The sequence below is a fragment of the Danio rerio genome, chromosome 11 (genome assembly GCF_052040795.2).
Source record: "Danio rerio strain M-AB ecotype USA chromosome 11, GRCz13ab, whole genome shotgun sequence".
Lineage (NCBI taxonomy): Eukaryota > Metazoa > Chordata > Actinopteri > Cypriniformes > Danionidae > Danio > Danio rerio.
In genome coordinates, this window is record NC_141031.1 from 41,349,862 (window position 1) to 41,375,000 (window position 25,139).

A 25,139-nucleotide genomic window follows, 5' to 3' on the forward strand; every position below is an offset into this window, starting at 1 on the left:
GCTGACGGCACAGCAGCGTAATGACATCATCTGATTAATATTCAATTATCCATGTGAGCAAAATTATATCAAATTAGCAGTAAACGGCTTGTTAAATATGACACGCAATAACCTTCCACATTTGTTGTGAGCTGCAGGCTTTACACGTTCATGTGTCAAGTGTATTCATCATGTATTTCAATGCAAATCAATGTATTTAGTTCTACATTTAGAAAAGATGTTCTTTATTATAGTAGCCGTTTTTTAATCAGTGTAAAGAATAACTGGTTGTTTACAAAAGCGTTTTTCATATTGGTAAAGGCGTCTGCAACTTTTGTAAAGCATCAAATCACTGGCATATTAACTATCAAAACATGTTTATGACTCCATAAATGTATTATTGCTTTAAAAAAGTCACATATTGTGCATTTCTATTATACACAATTTGTACTAAAGCGATCTAAAAAGTTCACATCAATAAGTTTTCTCTTTGCACCAGATGGCAGTCTTTGTACTTTCATTTCGAGGGTGCAGATTGCATACGTTTTATTAATATGTATAACTTTATTTATTTTATTAATGACTATAACTTTATATATATAGTTAAAAATATGTACCATTTTCCCAAGTGTATATAACTACAACTGTAAGAAAATATCAGAATTCGGAACATACTTTCTGTATTATCTTTGCTTGAACTGAGCCGATCTAATCCTGTTTATATGAATTGAACCTGCTGCTGATCAGGTTTGAGCTAGCAGAACTGTTGCCATGACAACAACTTTCGAATCAGCTTTGAAGAACGAAACGATCCTGGATCGTGTCAAATCGTCAATATCCAAATCCAGCTAACTGAGTAATCCACGTACGAAGTACGGACCCCAGGGGTGCATTTCCCAAAACCATCATTGGCCACTAAGGTCGCAAGTTCCGTCGTTACAAACATAATTTGTTGATTTGTCATTTCCCAAATTCGTCGCTCCAATGAAGATTCACAAACTGCGTTGCAAACTTGAGCACTCGCAACTACACCTCTGGAGCTGTAGTTAGAAACATAGTTCCAAGCTGTGATATGCTACATGTCACTTCTCGCGACTGTTTGGTTGTGAGACGTAGTTTGCAAATAGAGACAAAGTTGTTGGCGTTAATCCTATTGTAAAGTCATGCAATTTAAAACCCCCAGTCCTGATCCATCTTACAGTGTAAACACAGCATCGACGAAGCGCTACCCCAGATAGTCATGCAGTTTGCAACTTTGACAATCGTGCAGTCTGAACACGGCATTAGAGCATAATAAGTTGTTGTAATACATACTCTCATCATGTACTCTTGCAGATTTGTCTAACAAGTGATTTTCTCCAATCCCAGGTCGAGGCAAGAACCGCAGACAAAGCATATTCTGAGGAGAGGAATCAAAGAGATGCGAATGAAGAGATCGGCAGAACAAAAACACTATGAAGCAAACAGCTTTGTTTTCTCATCCAAAACATCAATGCATGCATGCATCCTTCCATATACACACATTTATTACAGTCGGTACTTCAGAAAACAGACTGAAATTAATTAAATCAGCCTATAGTTTTACCAATACTCAATCTCTATTATAGTCATTTCCAAACCTAAACCCATGAAGCTCATAGCTGTAGGCTACTCAATGAAAAGACATCCCAATTGTCTAGACTTGAGTTGGCCTGGATCTAGTAGTACTTTCAGGTGTGCAGATTTAGCATTTTTAATTGTATGTGTGTGTGTGTGTGTGTGTGTGTGTGTGTGTGTGTGTGTGTGTGTGTGTGTGTGTGTGTTTATGTGCAAGAAACATGACCGACTTTTCCCATTCAGTGAAATTTCCTCCATTTCAGTTTGAGGTTTGACTTGTTTTGCCATATGTGTTTGATTGATCGTTGGATGAGCTCATATTATGGTTTACTTTACAACCATTCATCCATTACTAGAATATTTAGATGGTAAATTGTCATTAATATTTGAGCCATTGAATATAGAGAATTACTTGAATTTTGTCACGATATACCATTGAATTCTGACTACTTAAGGTGCTGCAAGTGATCTTTTTTTATTTTATTTAATCCCCCATTTACTATTGTTGTTCTGGGTTTTTTCATTATAAGCATTGAATTACATTAACTTGGTACAATTGAATAATTCACATTACAACATTTAAATATAAATACATAAGATTATGTACTTAATGGCTTTATGTGAAATGCAATCCCCTGAAGGACTGTGAATTTCACATACAAATAATAACAATTATTTATACTATATATACATACATATATATACATCCATACATATATATATATATATATATATATATATATATATATATATATATATATATATATATATATATATACATACATACATACATACACACATACATACATACATATATATATATATATATATATATATATATATATATATATATATATATATATATATATATATATATATATATGGTTATAGTAATTATTATTATTATTATAAGAATTAATAGCCCGCCTGTTAAATTTTTAATATTTGATATTTTTTCCCAAAGTTCTCTGTAACGGTGGGAAGAATTTTCTCAATACATTTCTAAAGATGATAGGTTTATTAACTTATTTAGGTGCAATTAAAGCTTGTTTTAATTGTAAAAGAATCGTACATTTGAAATGGTTCTCTAAAATGATTCAGTTGAACAGCTGAAACTCTCAGTCAAAGATGATTTGAATAATGAAAACCAAAGAAACAGTGTTAACTTAAATTTAACCTTTAAACTTTTTAAAACTGTGGTTGTTTTAAAAGATCTAAACAGCACATACAAACATGATAGCTTTTGTGTTGATTTATGCAAATAAAACTGAGGCCGTACTCACACTATGTACAGTTGACTTGAACCGGGCCAAAGCACGCTTGTCCCCCCTCCTGTCTCCCCCGACGACCCGCACTCACATTACGTTCGGCCTAGGCACACTTACGTCATCGATGCTGCACTGTTCAGTAAGCGCTTTCGCTCAGCACGGTGGAGATTTCTTTAGTTATATTGTTTTAGTCGTTTGGGATGCGGTGACACACAGTCAAATATTTCGCAGAACAGATCAGCCACTGTTGACGCACATAAACAATCATAAAGTCCTCGTGCTGCAGAAATTAGGAGGTTTGCTGAAGGTGCAGCTGTCGTGCAGTGAGAAGTTTGCGTCTTTAATAATCTATGACAGTTTGCATTCATTGAGCGGTAAGAATGATTAATAAATCCATATGAAACCCTTAAAAGTCACGTCTTGTCTTTAGTTTTGGGCTCAGGCACATTTTGCACTCACACACAAGCGTACCGCGCCAAAGCCCAAGCGAACCATGCTCTGGCACACCTCTTCGAACCGGGTCAGGTTCGGCCAAGTAAACGTTTCTGAGCTCGATTCAGAGGGGAAACGGTTATTGGCACAGTTCGGATAGCATAGTGTGAGTACACCACAAATATAATTTAGGTCAATGTCAATAGAAAGTGACCATTATTTTTAAAATACAGAATTTAGTTCTTCTGGAAAACATTTTTAATTACATTTAAATTGTGTTGTAACATATACTGTAAATTACCATTCAATTTGTAAGATGCCCATGCACCAAGGTTGCATTTCTTTGGAAATTCTAAATATGTAATTGTAGTCAGATTTATTAGCCGTCCTGGATATGTTTTTCCCCAATTTCTGTTTAGCAGATTTGTTTTAACACATTTATAAACATAATAGTTTAAATAACTGATTTCTAATAACTGTTTTTTTTCTATCTTTGCCATGAAGACAGTACATAATATTTGAATAAATATTTTTCAAGATACTAGTATTCAGCTTAGAAGCTTTAAAGGTTAATTAGGCAAGTTAGGGTAATTAGGCAAGTCATTGTATAATGATGGTTTATACAATGGCTTAAAATGGCTTATTAAATAAATGCTTTTAATGTTATATTATTACAAGGGCCTAAGACTTTCTCCAGAAGAAAAAATATTATCGAAATTACTGTGAAAATTTCCTTGCTCCATAAAATATCACTTCAGAAATATTTTGAAAATAAACACTTCACGGGGGGGTAAATAATTTTTTTATTCAACTATATATGGACATCAAATTTTCAGAAATGGACATTCAATACACTGTAAAACCCAATAAGTTAAGGTAACTCAAACCATTTGAGGAAACTGATTGCAACAAACCATTTAAGTTCAAAAACTAAACATAATGAGTACTAGCCATCTGATATTACTACCTGACAAAAGTCCTGTGTCGAACCCAGTTGTAAGAGAGACAAATAATAACTTGACTTCTAGTTGATTATTTGGAAAAGTGGCAGAAGGTCGATTTTTCTGACGAATCATCTGTTGAACTGCATCACAATCATCACAAATACAACAGGAGACCTATTGGAACCAACATGGAACAAAGATTCTCACAGAAATCAGTCAAGTTTGGTGAAGGAAAAATCATGGTTTGATCAAGCTCATGGGAGTCATACACAATATATATTTTTTTTTTCAATATTCTTGACTTTATATTCTAGACTAGGTATGTCAAACTCAATTCCTGGAGGGCCACAGCCCTGCATAGTTTAGTTCCAACCCTAATTAAACACACCTGATCAAACTAATTAAGTCCTTCAGGCTTGTTTGAAACCTACAGGTAAGTGTGTGAGAACAGGGTTGGAACTAAAATGTGCAGGGCTGCGGCCCTCCAGGAATTGAGTTTGACATCTCTGTTTTAGACAGTACATTATTTCTGTTAAGTGAAAAGACTTTTGTCTAAGCAAAGTCAGACTTTACTGTCTTAATTAAATAATAAAAAATCAAGGCATGATCATATTTTATTTAGCTAAAATAAGCGTAATCTAGAGGCCTTTGCCTTTCATATAAGCCACTTCTGATACCAAATGATCAACTAGAAGTCAAGTTATTATTTGTTTATAAACTTGGATAGGTGACAAGACTTTTGTCAGGTAGTGTACTGTATATTGCGATCATAATTTTCGAAAGTATTACAATGTTTTGTAACGTGTGTTAATTTAATTTGTTGAGCTCCCAGTACAGTTTGATTGAGCCCTCGGAATTAGATTCCCATCCTGTTCTCAAAATGATTGAAAAGTAACAACTAATCTAATTTATAATACGAAGGAGCTGTTTTACTCCAACAACCACAAAAAAAAAAATCACTTTCAGCATCTTTAACTTAGTTAGTAATTTACAATATCATCAAAAGGTGCCTTTTGCAGACCGTAAGAGATGATGGGGCCAATTTTACGCCTTTAAAAAAATCTACTTCAATTTCTCAAGGATCTCGGTCCTTTTAAGTAATTGCACACGCAGTTATTGGTATTGCCATTTGAGCTAATTGCTACTCTGTATTTGCACATGGCAGGCAAGTGTCCTGGAATTGAAACCTAATGTTGTTCACTTTCTCCTACTGTATCTTGTAGTTTTAAAATCAACGCACTATGACTCTTTATTGTAAACGGCACTGAGCACATGCTAGTGGAGAAAAACTCAAAGCGTGACCTCCAGGGAAACGAGATACTATTGAAAATGACTGACAAAGAAAAAAAAACATATATAATGACTTATAAGGAATTTAGTTTAACATCACTCCAGCAGTGGCACTAATTTATGTGTTTTGTGGTAAATGAGAATATTTTAAATACTCTATTGAAAAGAATTAATATATATAAATATATGTATTTTGACAGGTGTTTATTCTCAGTGAGTTTTTGCCAGAAAAAAGTAAATAAACAACAATATTAAATGCTCTTAGATGATGTCTAAATGTTTTATAAAAGATTTAGATTTTTGTATGAGATGTGATATTAAATATTTTGTGTGATTTGTTTATTCTATTATGATATTCTGAAGCTGAATGTATTGTGACTGCGAAAATGCCAAAAGTAATTAAATAATAAACTAAATAAATGACGACGTTGAGTTGGACCATGGGAATGTTTCCATCCTCGGCTCTAACAATGGTCTTTCTGTCTTGCATGATGCTGTTTGTCATTAGTACACTTCACAAAGTAAACTAAAAGTAGGACTTGGTTTTGGCAACGTATAAGTGATTATACACTGCAGGGCACTCAGATAAAAATGTGTTTAAATGAGTGTGTTTGTGTCAAATTGTGAAAATAACGCTTTTAACGAGACAGAAGAACTTTCCGACCTGTCAGATCTTTACGCTGGAAATGAAACATACAGTAAAGCCTCCAAACATGATGTCGCCTCAGGCAGCAATGCGTGATTTCTTCACCTCAGTTTTGTTAGTTTTGATAGCGAGCGAATTATGTGGGAGGACCAACTCGTAGAGAAACACACCTGTTGCACGAATCAGTTTTGGGTGTTTGAATCTTTTACCGAATCGATTCGTTTGAGTCACCAAACCTTCGAAAACACCAATTGATCGCCTCACAATTGAGTTAAACTCATTATACGCGAATTAGTTGGTTAAAATGGGAAAGCTAGTTGTGTTTCAGAAATATTTAAAGAAATATTTCATCTAAAGATGATTATTTTATATTAGTTTTTTATCCACCAGACTATCCAAAATCTAGGTGGCTTTTTCTTTAGCAAAACATTAACGCTTTAACTGCCTGCTGTACCAAATGGTTGAGCATATAGTTTGACTGTTTTAAATAATCAGTGTTAAAGTCAAAAGAATAACTATTTTAAATAATGGTTTAAAATACACACACAGCATTGTTGGTTTACAAAATAATCGAACAACACACATAATCCTGTTGCACTACTACACTTGATTTTGGTTTCGTTGTAAAAAAAACAACAACAAAAAGCATGTTAAATGAGATCTGAAATATTTTATGGCATACTTCAAAAAATAAAGATGATTTAGGATTCAAAAATGTTTTATTATGAATCTATTTTTTAATAAATTGGTCTTACACTTCATATTTTTAGATTTTTCATAGTATATGTATTAATTCCTGTACTTTTACCATAAACTGACATATCTACCAGAGGTTGATATTTTTAGAAATTAAGGGATGTGTTAAAAATGCTAGTGTGTTAAGTAGTGACATTAGGACTTAAGAAAGGCAATCTATTTTTTTCTTAGTGGGGCAGTTAAAGGGTTAAAGTCTTATTTATTTTGCTGAAACCAGTCAAAGTCCTGCCCAGGTTACAATTTTTGCTTACCTGGATGTTCTGTTGGTTAGTCATGACGGGTATTTGTTTACTTTTTTCTTATTTTTTTACAAAAAGAGAGCATCTCTTAAGATTAGAGACATTTTATCATGACGTACATCCAATTGAAATAGTCCTAAAATTTAAATAAATTAATAAATGAAGGGTGATGCATGATTTTGTTCTTTGAGATCCAATGGGGTAAATGCACACGGTTTTTAATTTTCAGCTAGTCAGCCCCAGTGCTTTCAGTGAACTGTCTTTCCATTACAAAATTGCTACGTTTAAGATCTGATTTCTTTAAAAATCAATAATCTTCACTGCCTGTTAGATATATGATATGAAGTGCGTCTCAGACCGGACAAGAAGCACTGCGTAAATTATATTTTCCCCCGCCATATCTTTAAAATATGACAATTTATTTTACCCCAATATTTTCAATAGAGTTTCTCCACTAGCCTGCTGGTATTGATCACGCTAGTGGTCTTTCATCTTGTTTTATGCTTGAACAACTAAATGAATGCCTAAGTATATTTAACTGAATGTATTGTAATTACATTACAACACCCATGCTTTAAAAGCAACTTTGTGTAATTGAAAATAGTCACATTAAGCTTTCACTGGAAGTTTATCATTGGCTGAAAAACACTAACTGTGCATATACACCGTTGGATCACTGGAAGATGGAAGTCTTCATGAATAGATGCCAGATCTGAAATGAGACATGCCCTGATAGCCCCTCCTAAAATAAATTTCATGTGACCAGAAGTAAAGAAAAGTCATTATGAGGGGAGGGAAGATTGTGGTATTCGATTAAAAAAATGATGAGGGCAAATAATTTTTTTTAAAATAAGGAAGTGCACAGATACAAGCACAAGTGTTACTGTAAAGGAGAGTATTTTTGATGTCATTCCAGCTTTAAGTTGTTACAAATTTAAAAAAAAAACAAACACTTAGATAAACAAACCATGAAACATTCTGGGAAGGCTTGTTTTTGGTAACCAAAAAAGAACCTACAGAGAATGTTACTAGAACGTTCTTATTTGGTTCCTAAAACCCCAGCCTGATCTCAGGAGGAAACATAACTATTTTACTTATAGACAGAAAAGTGGCTAATTTGTTTAGACTTATACAATTGCATTTATATGAAAACTTACATTTTATAAAAGGAGGCATGCGTCCAAACCCCAAGACTGAACGTACACATTTGGTATGACCACATGTTACTAAAATGTATGAATGACATTTTACAAATTTAAATTAATCAGCCACTTAATTAAAAAGTTTGAGTTGCCATGAGATTGCGTTGCAAAAAACATACGAATTTTGGGTATCTGGGTGAGGAAAAAAATAAATAAAAAAACACTACAAAAAAGACAGAAATAACTAAATTAATACCAATGGCTCCTGACAATACAATAAGGCCATATGAAGCAAAATGATTAGTCTGTGCAAGAAACTGAAAAACATTTACAGCATATATACAGCTTCGACAGTCTTGAGTGTGTTCACAGCCATCAAGAATGCAACATTTATAAATGTTTCCGATCTAATATGAATATAACTTTTCTTTTGCTTTATCAAGTACCCTTTTAATGAACAATATGACATCGGTGTAAACAAACAGCATCAATGGAACAGGTATCTTTTGCCCCAGACAGAAAGGATATATATATATATATATATATATATATATATATATATATATATATATATATATATATATATATATATATATTTACTTGAAAACGTGTAGGTTTTTTAACTATTAACCATGTGAAAAAGGGCTTTTTAATATTTTTTCCACATTTTTCGAGTGCCTTTGACTGATTTTTGCTGTTTTTTTTCTGATGAATCCCTTACCCAAAAAGCACCGGCACATTATTTAAGCTACACCTGAGCCCTTTTTGTTTGATTTAGAATTTTCCCACCCTTCACTGACAAAGGTGCAGAAATTGTGCCATACATGAGCTAATTTGTCCTATTTTTGATTTTAAAATAACTTATTGAAAAAGGCTTTAAGACTAAGATGAACCATCTGTTGGCTGTCGCTTCAGTGTGACTTCGGCTAATCAGTTTTGGCCAATGCTAACAAATACTTTTCATGAGTACAACATCCAGCTGTGCAAGAAAACACATTCTGACATAAGAGAAGTCATCTTTCGCTACTGTATGGTTGAGAAAACATTTTAACTTTTATTTTAAACCTTGAAGCTTTTTCTTAAAAACAAAAAAATGACCTATATAAACATGTGAAGCACCAAAAGCGGCCCATATTAAAATTGATTTGAATGCTATTTTGGCTAAAATAGTCAAAACATGTGGTTATGATGACCATCCGACAAGCTAATTCAATATAGTGTTTAAAATGTCACCTAAATGCAGTCTTTAAATTTCATAATTAAATAGAAAATGAGGTGTATGATTGCAAAAAGGTCCACTTTTTGAGAAAAAAAGAACCACCTCTTTCCCCAGGCTGGCTATGGGCCTGCAGTGAAAGGGTTAAAAGATGAAGTCGCCTACATTTAGGATTGCCTGGTGGTGTTTGGGTGAACTATCTCACATGAAGTACTAAGCATTATGGTTTATTGTGTGTTTGAATTTTGCTTTAAAACCAGTTCTAATATGTTTAATTTCAGCATATTAAGACCATTAAAAAAAAAACATTGATAAAACACCAAAACATACTTCCGAAATGTTTCCATCAACGCCTCTCCACATCAGCCGTTTTGACCGAATCTTTTAAAAGAACCGCTTCGAATGAACGACTCGTTTGGGAGTCGGACAAGCATCGTCGCTCTGATCGCTCTGAGCACGCGACTCTCCCTTCAGACAAGTTTTCTCATGCATAAGAAGAATTGCAAATGCTCCAGAGAGACTTCAGAAAGTTTCTCCAGCATGACTTATCTGCTCAACGAACGGATCTGCGCGTTATTCCGCAGTAACTGGCAGCATACTCTTACATACTGGAGTGTTTTCTTCAGTTTTGGACTGTGTGTCGCTTTTTTGGGTCCGACCATCCTGGACCTGAGGTGTCAAACTCAGTCCACTTTACAGGAGATCACTCTGGTCTTCTTTTCCCAGCAGTTTTTCCTCTTTCTTGGAAGCACAATTGGAGGATTCTTCAGTAAAACGTGAGTATTTTGGCGAGATTCTGATGTCAACAGAATTATATTGCACTTTGTATTGGGTGGTTGACACATTTATTTTAGTAGCATGACTTGGTTTAACCTAATTAAGTTTAACAATAACATAAAATAAGTGTTTAATTATCATACACGCAGTTATTATGACTTTATATTAATGCAGTGTACCTTTTTGTGCTTAAAAATAATCAAAATAGTTTTTAAAGTGATCTCTACATGCTGTTTCCTCTGTAAATGTGTCCATTTTTGCTAATAAATATCAGTGTTAAATGCAATTAAAAAGTTTGTACCAGTTATATGTAAACAACTTCCCTATTTTAATATATTATTTACAGATGTGTTTTTACAGAAAGGTCTTTAATTACACCCTAGTTCCGTTCCACACTCACAACAAAGAGGAACCGAGAAAAAAAGAGGGCTTTCAAAGAATCAATTAAAGTCAGATTTCTTCAAATATTTTGACCTACATTGGTGGTAATCATCTTTATGATGGCCATTATTATACTGAGTGATCCATCTAGTTCTCGAGTAATTCTGATTGCTCAAATGCAGGGTCAAAACATTATGATTAAGGATTATTACAAAGAGAGAATCAGAAGTTTTTGTTTTCCTCACAGTCAGTCCTTATGTATATTTCCTCATGAGGTAAAACTGCATGTAAATAAGAGCGGAAATCTTTTGTTGGCATGCTTTAATCATCATAAATGTTATCATTATCAGTTTTGTGATAAATAGTTTTTGACTTTTCTGTGGCCTCTGTCTTGAAAAGCCTGTAGTGGTCATGTGCTCATTAAAGTCATTCAGTCTCAGTTATCTGGGACTTGAGCCATAAAAACACTCGCTTCCCTGCTGTTGTTTTGCCTGACAGATAAAGACACCATAAAGTTCACTTTTGCAAAGTTCCTTTTCATTAGTTCATGCAAAAATACCTTTTTCAGGAAGGTTTGGAACTAATCAAAAATTGACTTTAAAGTGAGTTGAACCAACACAGTTCCCAAGTTTTTTGGGGGAAAACTTGATTGTTTTATGTTCACTTATCCACTTAAATCTGTAAAATCAATTAACTTAATTTGTGTTGGGAAAACATTAAGGAATTGTGTGAAACCGTGCATTTTTTACAGTGAATACTTGCTTTTTTTGATGTCACAACTTCACATTCAAGGATTAACTGGATGTTTTGTTTAACAAAAGTTTCCTTGGCATATATTTTGCTAGTGATAATCAGTTTGTAAATTGGTTTGTTTGTTTTGTCGGTCATCCTTCATTTACCTTGTACCAAGGAAACGTTCCGCATGTATTATTGTATGAAAAAAACAAGGAAATAAAAGGAATAGATTCTCCTGAAGTATCATGTGTTGATCTTCAGATCTTATATTTGCTTTTGTTTGGAAACTAGGACAGTGAAAAAATACAGTCTTTCGTTTCATATTTTGTTTTGCCGTTTGTTTTGTGGTTTTGCTAAATACATAGTTTGCACTTTTTTTCATAGAATCATTCATTTTTGAAAAGTGCTTTATTTTTCATGAATATCGATCTACTATTTCTAAATTCAATCAGACATTTACTCAGAATTTCTAAATAAAATGACAAAAATAATCCCATATGAATAAGTACTTTTTTCAGTATACACTTTAAAATGTAAAAAAAACAGTTCTTTCTTTGTGATATACTATATTAGGGATGCAACGATTAACCGGTTTCACTATTAACCGCGATTTAATTTGTCACGGTTAATTTATTGTAAAGGCTTCTCAACACCATGTTTTTGAACAGAACAAAAATGCAGCAACTAAACAAAGTTACGCCAACTGTGGCATAATAACCACGCACACTGGACTAACTATGACTGAGGATATTAATTTAGGGTAAGCTAGTTCAAGTTCGTTATTTCCAATGGACGCGCACACAACGCAACACGTTCACGCTTTTCTGGCGCACCTAGTTGAGGTGAAGTTTGAGGAAGAACCAATGAAAAGTACACAGGCTTGCAAACCTACTTATAGTTACAAATAATGGTGCCGATGAGAACATACTGTATATATGTATATAAAATAAGCAATTTTACCTAAAAATGCATCAATAATATCCACTGAGTCAATCAAATGAACTTTTAAAACGGCAACAAATATGTATTTGGGCTCGAACTACAAAACCAAATTGAAAATAATTTTAGTTTTAAATTAGTAGTTTTGAAATCAATGAACGCAAATAATTGTGATTGTTTCTTAGACCATAATCGCACAACCAAAATTTATATCCGTTGCATCCCTATACTATTTATTTATTTATTTATTTATATTAAACCTCCTTTGAATTTTCTTTTCTTTTTTAAATAGCAAGGAAATTTTCACAGTATGTCTGAAAATTAATTAACTATTAATTGATTGAATTTACTATATATTGATGTATACTGTTATCAAAATATGACATGTTTTATTATATTTCCCAACCCCATTGTTAGCTACCCTTTCTGTTTTTTTCCTCCTTACAGATAACAGCATTAGCTTGTTTATCTCGGTAGATTTGTATGGTTGTAAAGTAAAAGCTCTTTAACCTTGTAATATATTCAAACACGTGTTCTCTGTTACTTATTAAAGAATTAAACGGCTTTCATTCTAGCTTTCCCCCACATACATGTGAGTGTGTCCCATTTATCAGTGCAACAATATGAATACATTTTTACCATTGTTTACAGAAGACGTATTAAAACAGAAGACCAATTACAATGTCATCAAGTGAATGAATAATTTATATTAGAGCAGCCCAATATATCGTTTCAGCATCCGTAATCGCAATGGGATAATTCGCAATAGGCATATCGCAGGATATGAAATAATATGCAACATTTACATGTTTTTGAGGCCTCTGACTGAATATTGATTTTTTAAAGAATTTAGTCAAGTGTTTTATTTTTCATGAATATTGATTGATCAACAATTTCTGGATTCAATCAGACATTTACCCAGAAGTTCTAAATAAAATGAGAAAAATAATCCCATATGAGTACAGTTTTCAGTATATACTTTAAAATGTAAAAAGAAGCGGTCCTTTCTATGTGATATATGTGGAGAAACTATATACAGTTTGTAACTTTAATACCAATTAATTTTATTGAATTATTTTTGTTATTCAATTATAGTACCTGAAGACTAAAAAATCATAAAACACTGTTTATTTCAACTGTATCTTTTTCTTTACTGTATTTATATATGCTTGTAGATTGTTCATAAGTTTTTATGCAGATGCACGTCTTTACAAAATCATTCCAATTGATCTGAAATGATTAATTATTTACAAATAGAGAGATTCAAGTCATCTAGTGAAATTGTAGTCATATCACAATATACAGTTGAAGTCAAAATTATTAGTCTTATTAGATTTTTCTTTTATATATATATATATATATATATATATATATATATATATATATATATATATATATTTATTTATATATATTTCCCAAATTATGTTTAACAGAGCAAGGATATTTTCACAGTATGTCTGATAATATTTTTACTTCTGGAAAAAGTCTTATTTGTTTTATTTCGGATAGAATAAAAGCAGTTTTAAATTAAAAAAAAAAACATTTTAAGGTCTATTTTATTAGCTCCTTTAAGATATTTATTTTTTTCGATAGTGTACAGAACAAACCATCGTTGTACAATAACTTGCCTAATTACCCTTACCTGCCTAGTTAACCTAATTAACCTAGTTAAGCCTTTAAATGTCACTTTAGGTTGTATAGAAGTGTTTTGAAAAAACATCTAGTAAAATATTATTTACTTTAATTTAATATTAGATTTAATTTAATAGTATTTTGTCATCATGGCAAAGATAAAAATAAATCAGTTATTAGAAATGAGTTATTAAAAACTATTATGTTTATCTTTTCTGTGTTAAACAGAAATTGGGGGAAAAAAACAGCTGAAATAAAACAAATAAGACTTTCTCCAGAAGAAAAAAATATTATCAGACATACTGTGAAAATTTCCTTGCTCCTTTAAACATAATTTGGTAAATATTTAAAAAAGAAAAATAAATTCAAAGGGGGGGCTAATAATTCTGATTGCAACTGTATATGCGTTACACACTTAATGGTGAAAACACTATTTCACATTTTGACATAAGTTGTTTGTGATGTCAAAGTGGGTACTTACGTGTGTGTTTATATCTGTGTTCTGTTTATAAAAAGAGTTTGGTACATTTTTATGCAAAACACCAAAGTGGTTTCACAGTTTTTATGTGCTCTAGTTCCTCTAAATAAAGAGGATTTGAAACCTGGAATTTAAAAAGTGTTTTGTTAATGGGTCAAAGATGAGAAGTCTTTCTTTGGTGTTTTGTTCCACTTACAAAAGTGATTTTATTCATGCACCTAGAAAGCAAAACGTTTTAATCAACCTTTGAGTTCACCATCACATCTTTAAATATAAATGTTAAAAACTCCTTTTCTTTGCTTGTTCAAATAACTACTAGCCGTGTTATATAAAAATGACAGTGTCTTATTGTTTATCGGCGACTTATGTCAAGAATATGCAGCTTGTGCACTGTAAAAAAAAAATGCTGGGTTCCACACAATTGATTTGTGATGGGACAACATGAAGAAATTAAGTTAACTTATTAGTTTTTACAAAATTAAGTGGATTGAACATAAAATAATTTTGTCCCCAAAAAACCCTAAAGAATTGCATTGTTTCAGCTCATTTTATATGCGTAGATTGGACAAACGGATATATATATTTTTTTGAGTGTGGGAAGTCATTCCAAGATCAAAAAGCCACTGAAACCTTATGGAAAACTGAATAAGTTCATTCCTCTTAAATATCTGATACATGCATACATGCAGTGCTCAACATAATTGAGTACACCCCATTTTGAAAATGAATATTTTTATCTATTTCTCAGTGAATATCACTTAGTTTGGAGCATTTAAACAAAACAGATTTATTAAACTGATATATTTAATGAACATTTTAGCCAGTGCTCCCTCAAATAGTGCATTATTTAAGGAAATAGGGGTGATGCTTTTTTTTGTTGTTTTTTTTGATATAGCCTTTGTTTTGTAACCTGGTACAGAAAGCAAGTTTGGTTAATGCCCAATGTATTTCTTGTTTTGTTTTGTCAGGCTTGTAAGTTCGCTGTCATCTCTGGCCGTATCCACCCTCATTATCTCTGTGGTTTTTGCCATCATCCCATTATGCCGCGAGCTTCTCATGTTGGCGTTTGCCATGGCAGTGTCTGGTCTCGCCATGGGCATCATCGACACCATCTCTAACCTGCAGCTGGTCAAGATCTACCAGAAAGACTCCACCGTTTTCCTGCAGGTGAGCGTTTGGTTGGGTCTGAAAAAAAAAAAGTTGAAAATCAGATTTCAGGAAGTCTATTTGCCCTCCTGATTTATTTGCCCCCTTGTATATTACACTTAAAGTGACATTTAAATGCTTAACTAGGTTAACTAGGCAAGTTAGTGTAATTAGGCGAGTCATTGTATAACAGGTTTGTTCTGTAGACGATCAAAAATATAGCTTAAGGGGGCTAATAATATTAACCTTAAAATTTAACTTTGAATATATTAAATGGGATAGCCCCTTGAGATGAACCATCTCAATTTCTAGGGGTCCCTAAGAAGTACATGAATTAAACAGAGTACATCACATCATAACAAACATACATCTAAACAAAACAAACAAGCAGCACACTTCACCTGGAACATTTCCCACAGTCTAAAGCAGAGATGCCCAAACTAGGGTCTGCGGGCCAAAGTTGGCCCATGGTAACCTTTGATTTGGCCCCCCTGCCATCTGAGAATGGTTTGGAGATTGCCATTTCAAATTTAATGTAACCTTATATTTGTTTTTTTTAAGTGTTAAGATACAAAAATGCTCTCTGAAATTAAATGTTTCATGGTGTATATTAATCAGATTTAGTTTCAATTTAGATTTAGTTATTGATTTTTGCTCGGTTTAACGTGAAGTTCAAGTCAAATCATTGTAAAATCACAAGTTTAAGTGGTTTATTATGTTTAAACATTTATTTAATATCTTCATTAGATTAAAATCACATTTGTAAATAGGAAACGTACATTTAATAATTTAATAAATAAGTATTATTATTATTAATTTTATTATTATTATTATTATTTTATATTAATAATATAAAACCATAGGGTGTCACAGTAGTCCGAAGACATGCACTATAGGTGAATTGGGTAAACTAAATTGGCCTTAGTGTATGTGTGAATGAGAGTGTATGAATGTTTCCCAGTGATGGTTTGCAGCTGAAAAGGCATTCGCTGCGTAAAACATATGCTGGATAAGTTGGTGTTTCATTCCACTGTGGCGACCCCTGATTAATAAAGGGACTAAGTCAAAGGAAAATGAATGATCAATAAATCAAAAATATTACTATTAGTTTTGATTTGATCTTTCAGTTCATCAGATTTTTTTAATAATGATTTATTGTCATAATTGTAATGATGAGTAATTATTTATAAAAATCATGTGGTCTCTTATAAAGTATTAATATAGATCATTTTGAAATTTGCAGTTCGTTTTTTTATTTTGAATTTGACAGATTTGACAAATTATTTACTCGTTTGTTTGTTTGTTTGTTTATTTATTTACTTTTATTTTAATATTTTGATTATTCTTTTTTTTAAAGAATATATTTATTTAATATTTTAATGCATAATCTAATAATTATATTAGATAAATTAATTATTACATATGTTACCATAGTATGGGGTCGTTTTGTGACCGTTCTGATTCAAAACCTTTCTAATGTATTTAAGATATTATTATTATTATTATTATTATTATTATTATTATTGTTTGTTTGTTTGTTTAATTTGTGGTTTGTCAAATAAAAACAAATAGTTAAATAATGATTTATAATGATTAATAAAACCTGAAATTTGAAGTTTTAAATTTTAATATGGATACAAATTATTTCTTTTGTTTGTATTTAATTCAGATTTTTTAAAACACAATAATAATAATAATAAAAAACTGTTTGATTTTCTTTTGTTGAACACAAAATAATATAGATCATGACGAAGAAATTCTGAAAAATAAAAGAAAAAAAACACAAGAGGGAAAGTAAATTATGATGTATTTTTAAATTTTGGGTGAACTACCCCTTTTATATGAATTAGTGATTTCATAATGATGTCTTAATCGCCACACAAAGCGAGTGTATATCATCCATTCATTCATTAATTTTCCTTCAGCTTAGTCCCTTTACTCATCAGGGGTCGACACAGAATGAACCGCCTACTTAATTAGCATGTTTTCCACAGCGGATGCCCTTCCAGCTGTAACCCAGATCTGGGAACATTAATACACTCTCATTCACACACATGCACTATAGCCAATGTAGTTTATTCAATTCACCTATAGCGCATGTCTTCATTTGAACTGTGGGGGAAACCGGAGCACCCGGTGGAAACCCACACCAACACGGGGAGAACATGCAAACTCTACACAGAAATGCCAACCGAGCCAGCCGGGACTCAAACCAGCGACCTTCTTGCTGTGAGGCGAAAGTGCTAACCACTGAGCCACCATCCAATCAGACTTCAAAACTGTGTTACATAAAGTTGCAGTAAAAACTTTTTTTCTTTTTCAAAGTCTGATCTTAGAAGAAGAGCAGCACTGATTGTCTGTCTGCTGTGCTCTTTCTCTCTGATCTCCTCCAGGCTCTCCACTTTTTTGTGGGTCTCGGGGCGTTAGTGAGTCCCCTTATTGCTGACCCTTTTCTGTCTGACACCAGCTGTGTGATCGGCAACAGCAGCGTCAACACAACATCATTAGAAGATCTGCGGAACAAGCTGGCGGGCAGACATGTGCACAACGTGTCCAACGTCCACCTTCACACCGACGGAGAGGTGGTGACCAACGTCTCCTACGCCTTCTGGATCATGGCTATCATCAATGTGAGTCTGGCTTTAACACTTGTGTGCTCTTTGCTATGTTTCCACTCTGGGGTGAATTTGAGCGTTAACTTGGCAACAGGCCATAAAGGGTTAATGGTGTCAACTGATGATCAACGTTAAAAATTACAAGTTTGACCTCATCCCAACAAGGAAAACCACCAACAATCAAGAATGCATGATTATACACCATCATAGCTTTACAATCAAAATATGTCACTATAATGGAAATCAATAGGCCAAAAACAGCTACCAACATAACAATAGTGTGGTCAATTTGAACAGTACACAAGGGTTGAAGAGCTTCTTATTTTCTTAAAGGGATAGTTCACCTAAAAATACAAGATCAATCACCCTCAAGTGCTTCCAAACCGTAAGCCTGGTTTATACTTCTGCGTCAAGTGACCGGCGTGACCCATGGCGCATGCAACGCGCGTAGCTGTGCATTTATACTTCTGCGCGCTGTCTCTGTCGGTCTGCATTAACACTTCCAAAATGCTAGTTGGCAGTGAGGTGTTAATGTTCCTCTGTGTCGAGTTTCTTCGTTGGTGTTTTGCTTTTCCTGAACACTTCCTGGATGTACAAGTGGCTCAAACTCGCTCATTTTGAGGCAGGAACCTGCGGACGTGCAACAACTTTAGCTATGAGGTAAACACAAAACAAAACTTTCCATCAGGAGCTCCTTCATGAGACTCCACACTTGTAAACAATCGCTCCATCGGGCTCGCGTCCAGCTCGCGCCATTCGCGCGGCTCTCAGTCCCGCCCAGACTCGTCAGCGATACCAAGCCGACCAATCACAGAGCTTGCGCTACACGTCGTTGCGACGTGTAGTTACAATTTTTGAGAGGTGCACGTCAGCATTTGACACAGAAGTATAAATCAGCCTTTAGAGTTTCTTTTGAACACAAAAGAAGATTTTCTGAAGAATGTTAGAAACCCTTGACATTCACAGTAGGAAAAACAAATACCTTGGAAGTCACTGGTTGCAGGTTTTTCTAATTATATTCTTTTGTGTTTAACTGAAGAAAGTAAGTCGAACAGGTTTGTGACTAGTTGATGAATGAATGATGACAGAGTAGTTTTAGTTTTGAGCAAACACATCTTTATATTGTTTTCTGTTTGCTGCATGTCAAAAAAGGTGGAGTTACAGGACATACCCGCTGATTGCGCAATCGCCACAGACCAATGGCAGCTCAAAGATGTTGCAGAGCCAAAATGAACTCTCACATAAAATGTGCTTTGGTTGAAATTTTTCAAACTGCTTTAATAACCTCAACTAATTTTATTTTGGCCGGATTTTGTTTAAAATTGTCTTTTCGGTTCATTTGATTTATTCATTCACTTAAATTTAGTTTGAAGTATAGCCAGGACTTCATGCTCAACCTGGAATTTAGGGCTGGTTGATTCCAGATTCATTCATTCATTTTGTTTTAGACTTGGTCCCTTTATTAATCTGGGGTCACCACAGTGGAATGAACCGCCAACTTATGCCGATTTTAGACTGCATGATTTTTTTTTTTCTTTTTTTTTATAATTATTTTTTAGGGGTTTTCACCTTTATTGATAGGACAGTTGAGATATAGAGACAGGAAAGTGTGGGGAGCAGAGATAAGAGAAGGATCAGCAAAGGACCTCGAGACAGGAATCGAACTCGGGTCGCTGCAAGCACCTCGGTGCTATGTGTCGACGCACTAACCACTAGACTGCATGATTTTCAAAGTAGTCGTGTCACAAATGTTTTCACACTGCATGACTATCTGGGCTAGCGTTTCGTCGCTGCTTTATTTACACTGCAAGATGGATCGGCGACAGGGACTTTCACATTGCATGACTTTACTATAGGAAGAATCGCCGACAAGTTTGTCCAAACTACGTCTCACAGCCAAAAACACGTAGTGTATCTTTTGTTATTAACTACATAATGAGAAGGAAGCCTTTAATGGGGTAGAACATGTACATATTTGCTCACCTGGGTTTAAAGGGAATTAGCCATTTCTCCTCAACGTTAATAATAAACTAATTTCTTTCTGGATGAAACGTCAAACAGACACGGTTGCTCCCGAGTCCTGTCAAACCTCCACTAGTTTTTCCTCCATTTCGTGGGTCCAAATAAACCGAAAAAGAGCGCTTTTAAGTTCTTCCCCAGCCTCCCGCTGGCCTCCAGCAAGTATACACACACGCGCACACACAAGTGAATGCCGCTCTCTCATTGGCTGTGGGCGATCGCTGATGTTATTTTCAGTCAAAACTCAATTCACACGGCATGATTTGAATCGCCGACAGCTCCAGATATTTAGCACGCCAAATATCTCGCAGGCATCGGTGACTCATTTGCGATTCTCTAAGATCGCGTCTTTGATAGTTCATACTGTGTGATTGTCACTCACGTGCACGAGCAGCGATCTGCCTGTGATTTCAGGCATTTGTCTGCGATTTCTATACCTGTCAGCGAGCCAAAATCGGGGCTAAAATCACGCAGTCTGAACTAGGCATTATCCAGCATATGTTTTATGCAGCGGATGACTGGGAAACACCCATACACACTCATTTACACACATACTCTGCGGACAATTTAGCTTACTCAATTAACGTGTAGCGCATGTCTTTGGACTTGTAGGGGAAACCGGAGCACCCATGAAAAAACCCATGCGAACATGGGGGGAACATGCAAACTCTACACAGAAATGTCAACTGACTCAGCCGGGATTAGAACCAACGACTTCTTGCTGTGAGGCGATTGTGCTACCCATGCCACCATGCTGCCGCCATTGAAAATAATCTGTCAAAAGAGCCATTTTTAATAAGAAGGAAACTCATAAAGGTTTAAAACCAAATGTGGCACAGTTAATGATGAGGTCATTTTCATTTTTGGGTGAACTATCCCTTTAATCACTGCTAATCCTAGCAATCTACTCTTGATTTTCATCACCTTCAACAGACACTAAATAGAATAAATGCTGTTTGCGGGAGACTATTAGCTTTGTAAATTTGCAAAGCACAACATTATATAAAAAATACATTACAGGGAAATCATTATAAAGCGTATTTTCAGCTGTGTGTGTATGATCTGCACACTAAATACCCTCAGCTCGACTGTGAAAGGAAGAGCCAACCAGGAGCCTATTTGAATAAAAGACGGGAATCAAGATTGTCTCCTTGGCAACTGCTCCCATCTAACAGTTCTGTACACACTGATCTATAATTCTTCATGACTAAACTGGACAAATAGTGATAGTGCAACTGACATGTTTAACACCTGGACAATATCAAGAAGGGGGAATATATATATATATATATATATATATATATATATATATATATATATATATATATATATATATATATATATATATATATATATATATATATATATATATATATTGTCAGAATTATTAGCCCCCCAGTATATTTTCCCCCAATTTCCTTGTATTAGAGAGGAGATTTTTTTCAACACATTTCTAAATATAAAGGTTTTAATATCTAATTTCTTCTTCTTTTTTTTTTGTACAAATTTCCAGGTTCTGCTGGTTGCGATTCCCGAATGTTCAATCCAGTCTTAAGCCAATTGTAATATTTTGTTTTGGTTCAGTTTTGAATTTCCCCAACCATCGCAGAGCCGGGGGACCAGAGTACATGCTTTAGCTTGGCCACCCCTAGTCCAGTATCTAATTTCTAGTTTCTTTTTTTCTTTGCCATGATGACAGTAAATAATATTTGACTAGATATTTTTCAAGATACTAGTATTAATCAGCTTAAAGTGACATTTAAAGGCTCAACTATGATGGTATGTTCTGTAGACAATCAAAATTATATCGTACTTAAGGGGGCTAATAGTATTGACCTTAATGGGTTTTTTATTTATTTATTTATTTATTTTTATTTATTTATTTTTTTAATTAAAGCTGCTTTTATTCTAGCCAAAATTTAACCAATCAGACTTTCTCCAAAAGAAAAAATATCATGGGAAGTACTGTGAAAATTTCCTTGCTCTATTAACCATAAATTGGAAAAAATTCCAAAAAGAAAAAAAATTCACAGGAGAGCGAATTGTGACTTCCAGTGGATATTGTAAACTTCTGGCTGATGAACCTGGGAAGGAACCACCGCTTCTGCCAATCATTTGCATTCACCCTGTCACGTAGCTTTATAAGAGACTGAACTACTGGTGCAGAAAACATCCATCTTACCGTGGTGCTTCACCTCATCTTTACTCACTAATTCACACATGTTAGGTTTAGTCTTTTCCTTTTTGGACGACAAACAGATTAAAATGTAAGAACTTTTAGGTTGTTCTGTGATCTTGATCTTCATTGGTTGGGCAAATATTTTTTAAAGATACATTAATGCTTTAATTTCAGGAAGGCTTCATATTAAAAATGCCTGTAAAGATATACAGTCAAAATTATTAGCCCTCCTGTTTATTTTTTGTTTTCAAATATTTCCCAAAATTATTAAATGAGCAAGGAATTTTTACAGTATTTGCTGTAATATTTTTTTCTTCTGAAGAAGGTCTGATTAGTTTTATTTTGGTTAGAATAAAAACAGTTTTAAGAAGTTTTTTTTTTATTCATTTTTAAAAAACATTTTGAGGTTAATATTATTAGTTCTCTTAAGCAATTTTTTTCTCAATTAGCTATAAAACAAACCATCATTATAAAACGACTTGCCTAATTACCCTTAAAGTCAGCAGAGTTAAGCATTTATGTACTGTCATCATGGCAAATATAAAAGTTAAATCAGTTATTAGAAATGAGTTATTAAAACTATTATGTTTAGAAATGTGTTGAAAATCTTCTTTCCGTTAAACAAAACAGGCAAAAAATAATTATAATAATTAATTATAATAATAATTCTGTCTAATAATTCTGACTTCAACTGTATATTTAGAATTTCCAAATAAATGCAGCCTTTGTGAGCGTCGTACAATTGAAAGGTAATGTACAGTATAAGTTACAATGCAATTTAAATGTAATTATAAATGTGGACGAATTAAAAATGTTTTCCATAAGAACTTAATTCTGTAGCTTAAAAATAAGCTCACTTTCTGCTGACATATTTCTACGGTTATATTTGCATAAAACAACACAAAAGCGATCATGTCTGTATGTGCTGTAGTTTAGATCTTTTAAAACAACGAGTTTTAAAAAGTTCAGAGGTTAAATTTGAGTTCATACTGCTTACTGTGGTTTTGTTATGCAAGTCATCTTTGAAGGAGAGTTTCAGCAGTTCAACTGAATCATTTTAGAGAACCATTTCAAATGAACGATTCTTTTACAATTAAAACAAGCTTTAATTGCGCTTAAAGGTATAGTTTACCCAAAAATGGAAACACAATACAAAATATTCAGAAAAAATGTTGGAAACACACTATAAACAATATCTGTTAATTAACAGTTTTTGTATTTTGTGATTTACAATTGTTTTCTGCTTATTTACGGTTGTGAATTGCATTGTGGGATGTTGATCTCTGCTCTGTCGACTTATGATGTTGAAAATTCAGCTCCGCAGTTTAACAAAGTGACTTTTATTGACATTTTAGGTGTTTGAAATAATATATTGTATAAGAAATAATAAAGAGAAATACGTCTGTAAAATACCAGAAAATGTTCTGGCAGTTTATTACAAGGGTTTTGTAGCGTAATATACAACGCCAACCCAGACAATATAGCACTTTAAACAAAAAAAAATGTCAATAAAAGTCACTTTTTTTTTACTCTTCAAGGTTAAAAGTGGTTGGACAAAAGATTAAGTCTCATAATGCACTTTTAAAGCATAAATATACATGGAAAAATAAAAACATGAATCACAAAATACAGAAAGCGGATATTTTTTACTGTGCTGTAGACCTTGTCAGCAAAAAATACTTCAGAAGTCATTGGCTGCCAGGAATATCTTTTGTGTTTAACAGAAGAAAGTCAAACAAGTTTGGAACAAGAGAAAGATGATTAAATGATGACAGAATTAAAGTGTTTTGGTGAACTATCCCTTTAACCCAGTCATAACTCTGTTTTTCTTTAGCTTCCAGTGCCCATCGCGATATTCGTCCTGATATATCGAGAGCGGTTGTTCATGTGTGGATCAGACCCCAGTCGACGTTTACTAGACGGAGACGTGTTGGCAATAAAACCCCGGGGAACATCCATCCTGGCAGAAGACACCGGCCAGAAAGAGACATCCAACAGTAAGATTGTTGAAAGTCTGTTCTGTATTCAGATAAACAGCAGCTGATAATACTGAGATTTCATGAGCAGTACATCAGCATTAGCATGATTTCTGATGGATCGTGTGATGCTGATGACTGGATTAACGATACTGTAAGTTCAGCTTTTTGTCAAAGGAATAAACTATTTTTTTTTAATGTGCAGTACTGTGCACATTAAAGGTTTTAGCCAAAATTATTGCTGGTATAATGACCCAATAGAATTATTTCCCAGTCTCTTTATTAGAATACAAACAGAAAATACAGGTTTGAGTTGGAATTGGGTCCAAAGAAATAGTTTTTAATAAGTGCTTGAACTTTCAGTGAAATGTACTGGAGTTTCTGTCCTGGTTTGGGATGCATTGCTGCCAGTGCTGTTGGTAATATTGTTTGATTTGAAGGGATTGTGAATTAAATTTTTATTTTTAAGTACTGACAGCTTTTAATAAGGGATGATCCAAAATGTAAATTCAGCATGTACTTGGCTGAAAACCAAAACAAACCAGAAAGTGCTTTATATTATATAATAAATAATATTTATTACAAAGTACTGTAGCATTTTTTTATTTGAATTCAGTAACTTTAATTATACCTATTTTAAAAACACAAACCAACAAAATAACCACATTTTATTGACAGTCAAATTTTCTTGATCGTGAACAAGAGCTGTTATTTTTTTCCAGCATTGCCATGACAGCAACTTTTAAATTTAAAC

General features: G+C 33.6%; 2 protein-coding genes and 1 non-coding gene across 5 annotated transcripts in view; 2 read left to right on the plus strand and 1 right to left on the minus strand.

Moving 5' to 3' along the window:
• The window catches only part of cdk18 (cyclin dependent kinase 18), a 160,788-nt gene extending 154,841 nt beyond the window's left edge, over positions 1 to 5,947 (plus strand). For 2 of the 3 annotated variants that reach the window (XM_087274276.1, XM_087274277.1), the window contains one exon: positions 1,348 to 2,029. In XM_087274276.1, coding sequence (XP_087130402.1) covers positions 1,348 to 1,382 — 35 coding nt within the window. In that variant the 3' untranslated portion in view covers positions 1,383 to 2,029. Of the gene's footprint in view, positions 1 to 1,347; positions 2,030 to 4,707 lie in introns of those variants that run through there. The other variant, XR_015502897.1, reaches the window with a different exon arrangement.
• The window catches only part of LOC101882875 (uncharacterized), a 287,867-nt gene extending 281,583 nt beyond the window's left edge, over positions 1 to 6,284 (minus strand). The window contains exon 1 of the transcript XR_015502972.1: positions 6,174 to 6,284. This is a non-coding gene — a transcript (uncharacterized LOC101882875). The remainder of the gene's footprint in view (positions 1 to 6,173) is intronic.
• Positions 6,285 to 9,922: 3,638 nt separating this feature from the next.
• The window catches only part of slc60a1a (solute carrier family 60 member 1a), a 29,416-nt gene continuing 14,199 nt past the window's right edge, over positions 9,923 to 25,139 (plus strand). The window contains 4 exon segments of the mRNA NM_200531.2: positions 9,923 to 10,284; positions 15,419 to 15,617; positions 17,990 to 18,226; positions 24,244 to 24,406. Of these exon segments, the coding sequence (NP_956825.2) occupies positions 10,049 to 10,284; positions 15,419 to 15,617; positions 17,990 to 18,226; positions 24,244 to 24,406 (835 nt within the window). The 5' untranslated portion in view covers positions 9,923 to 10,048.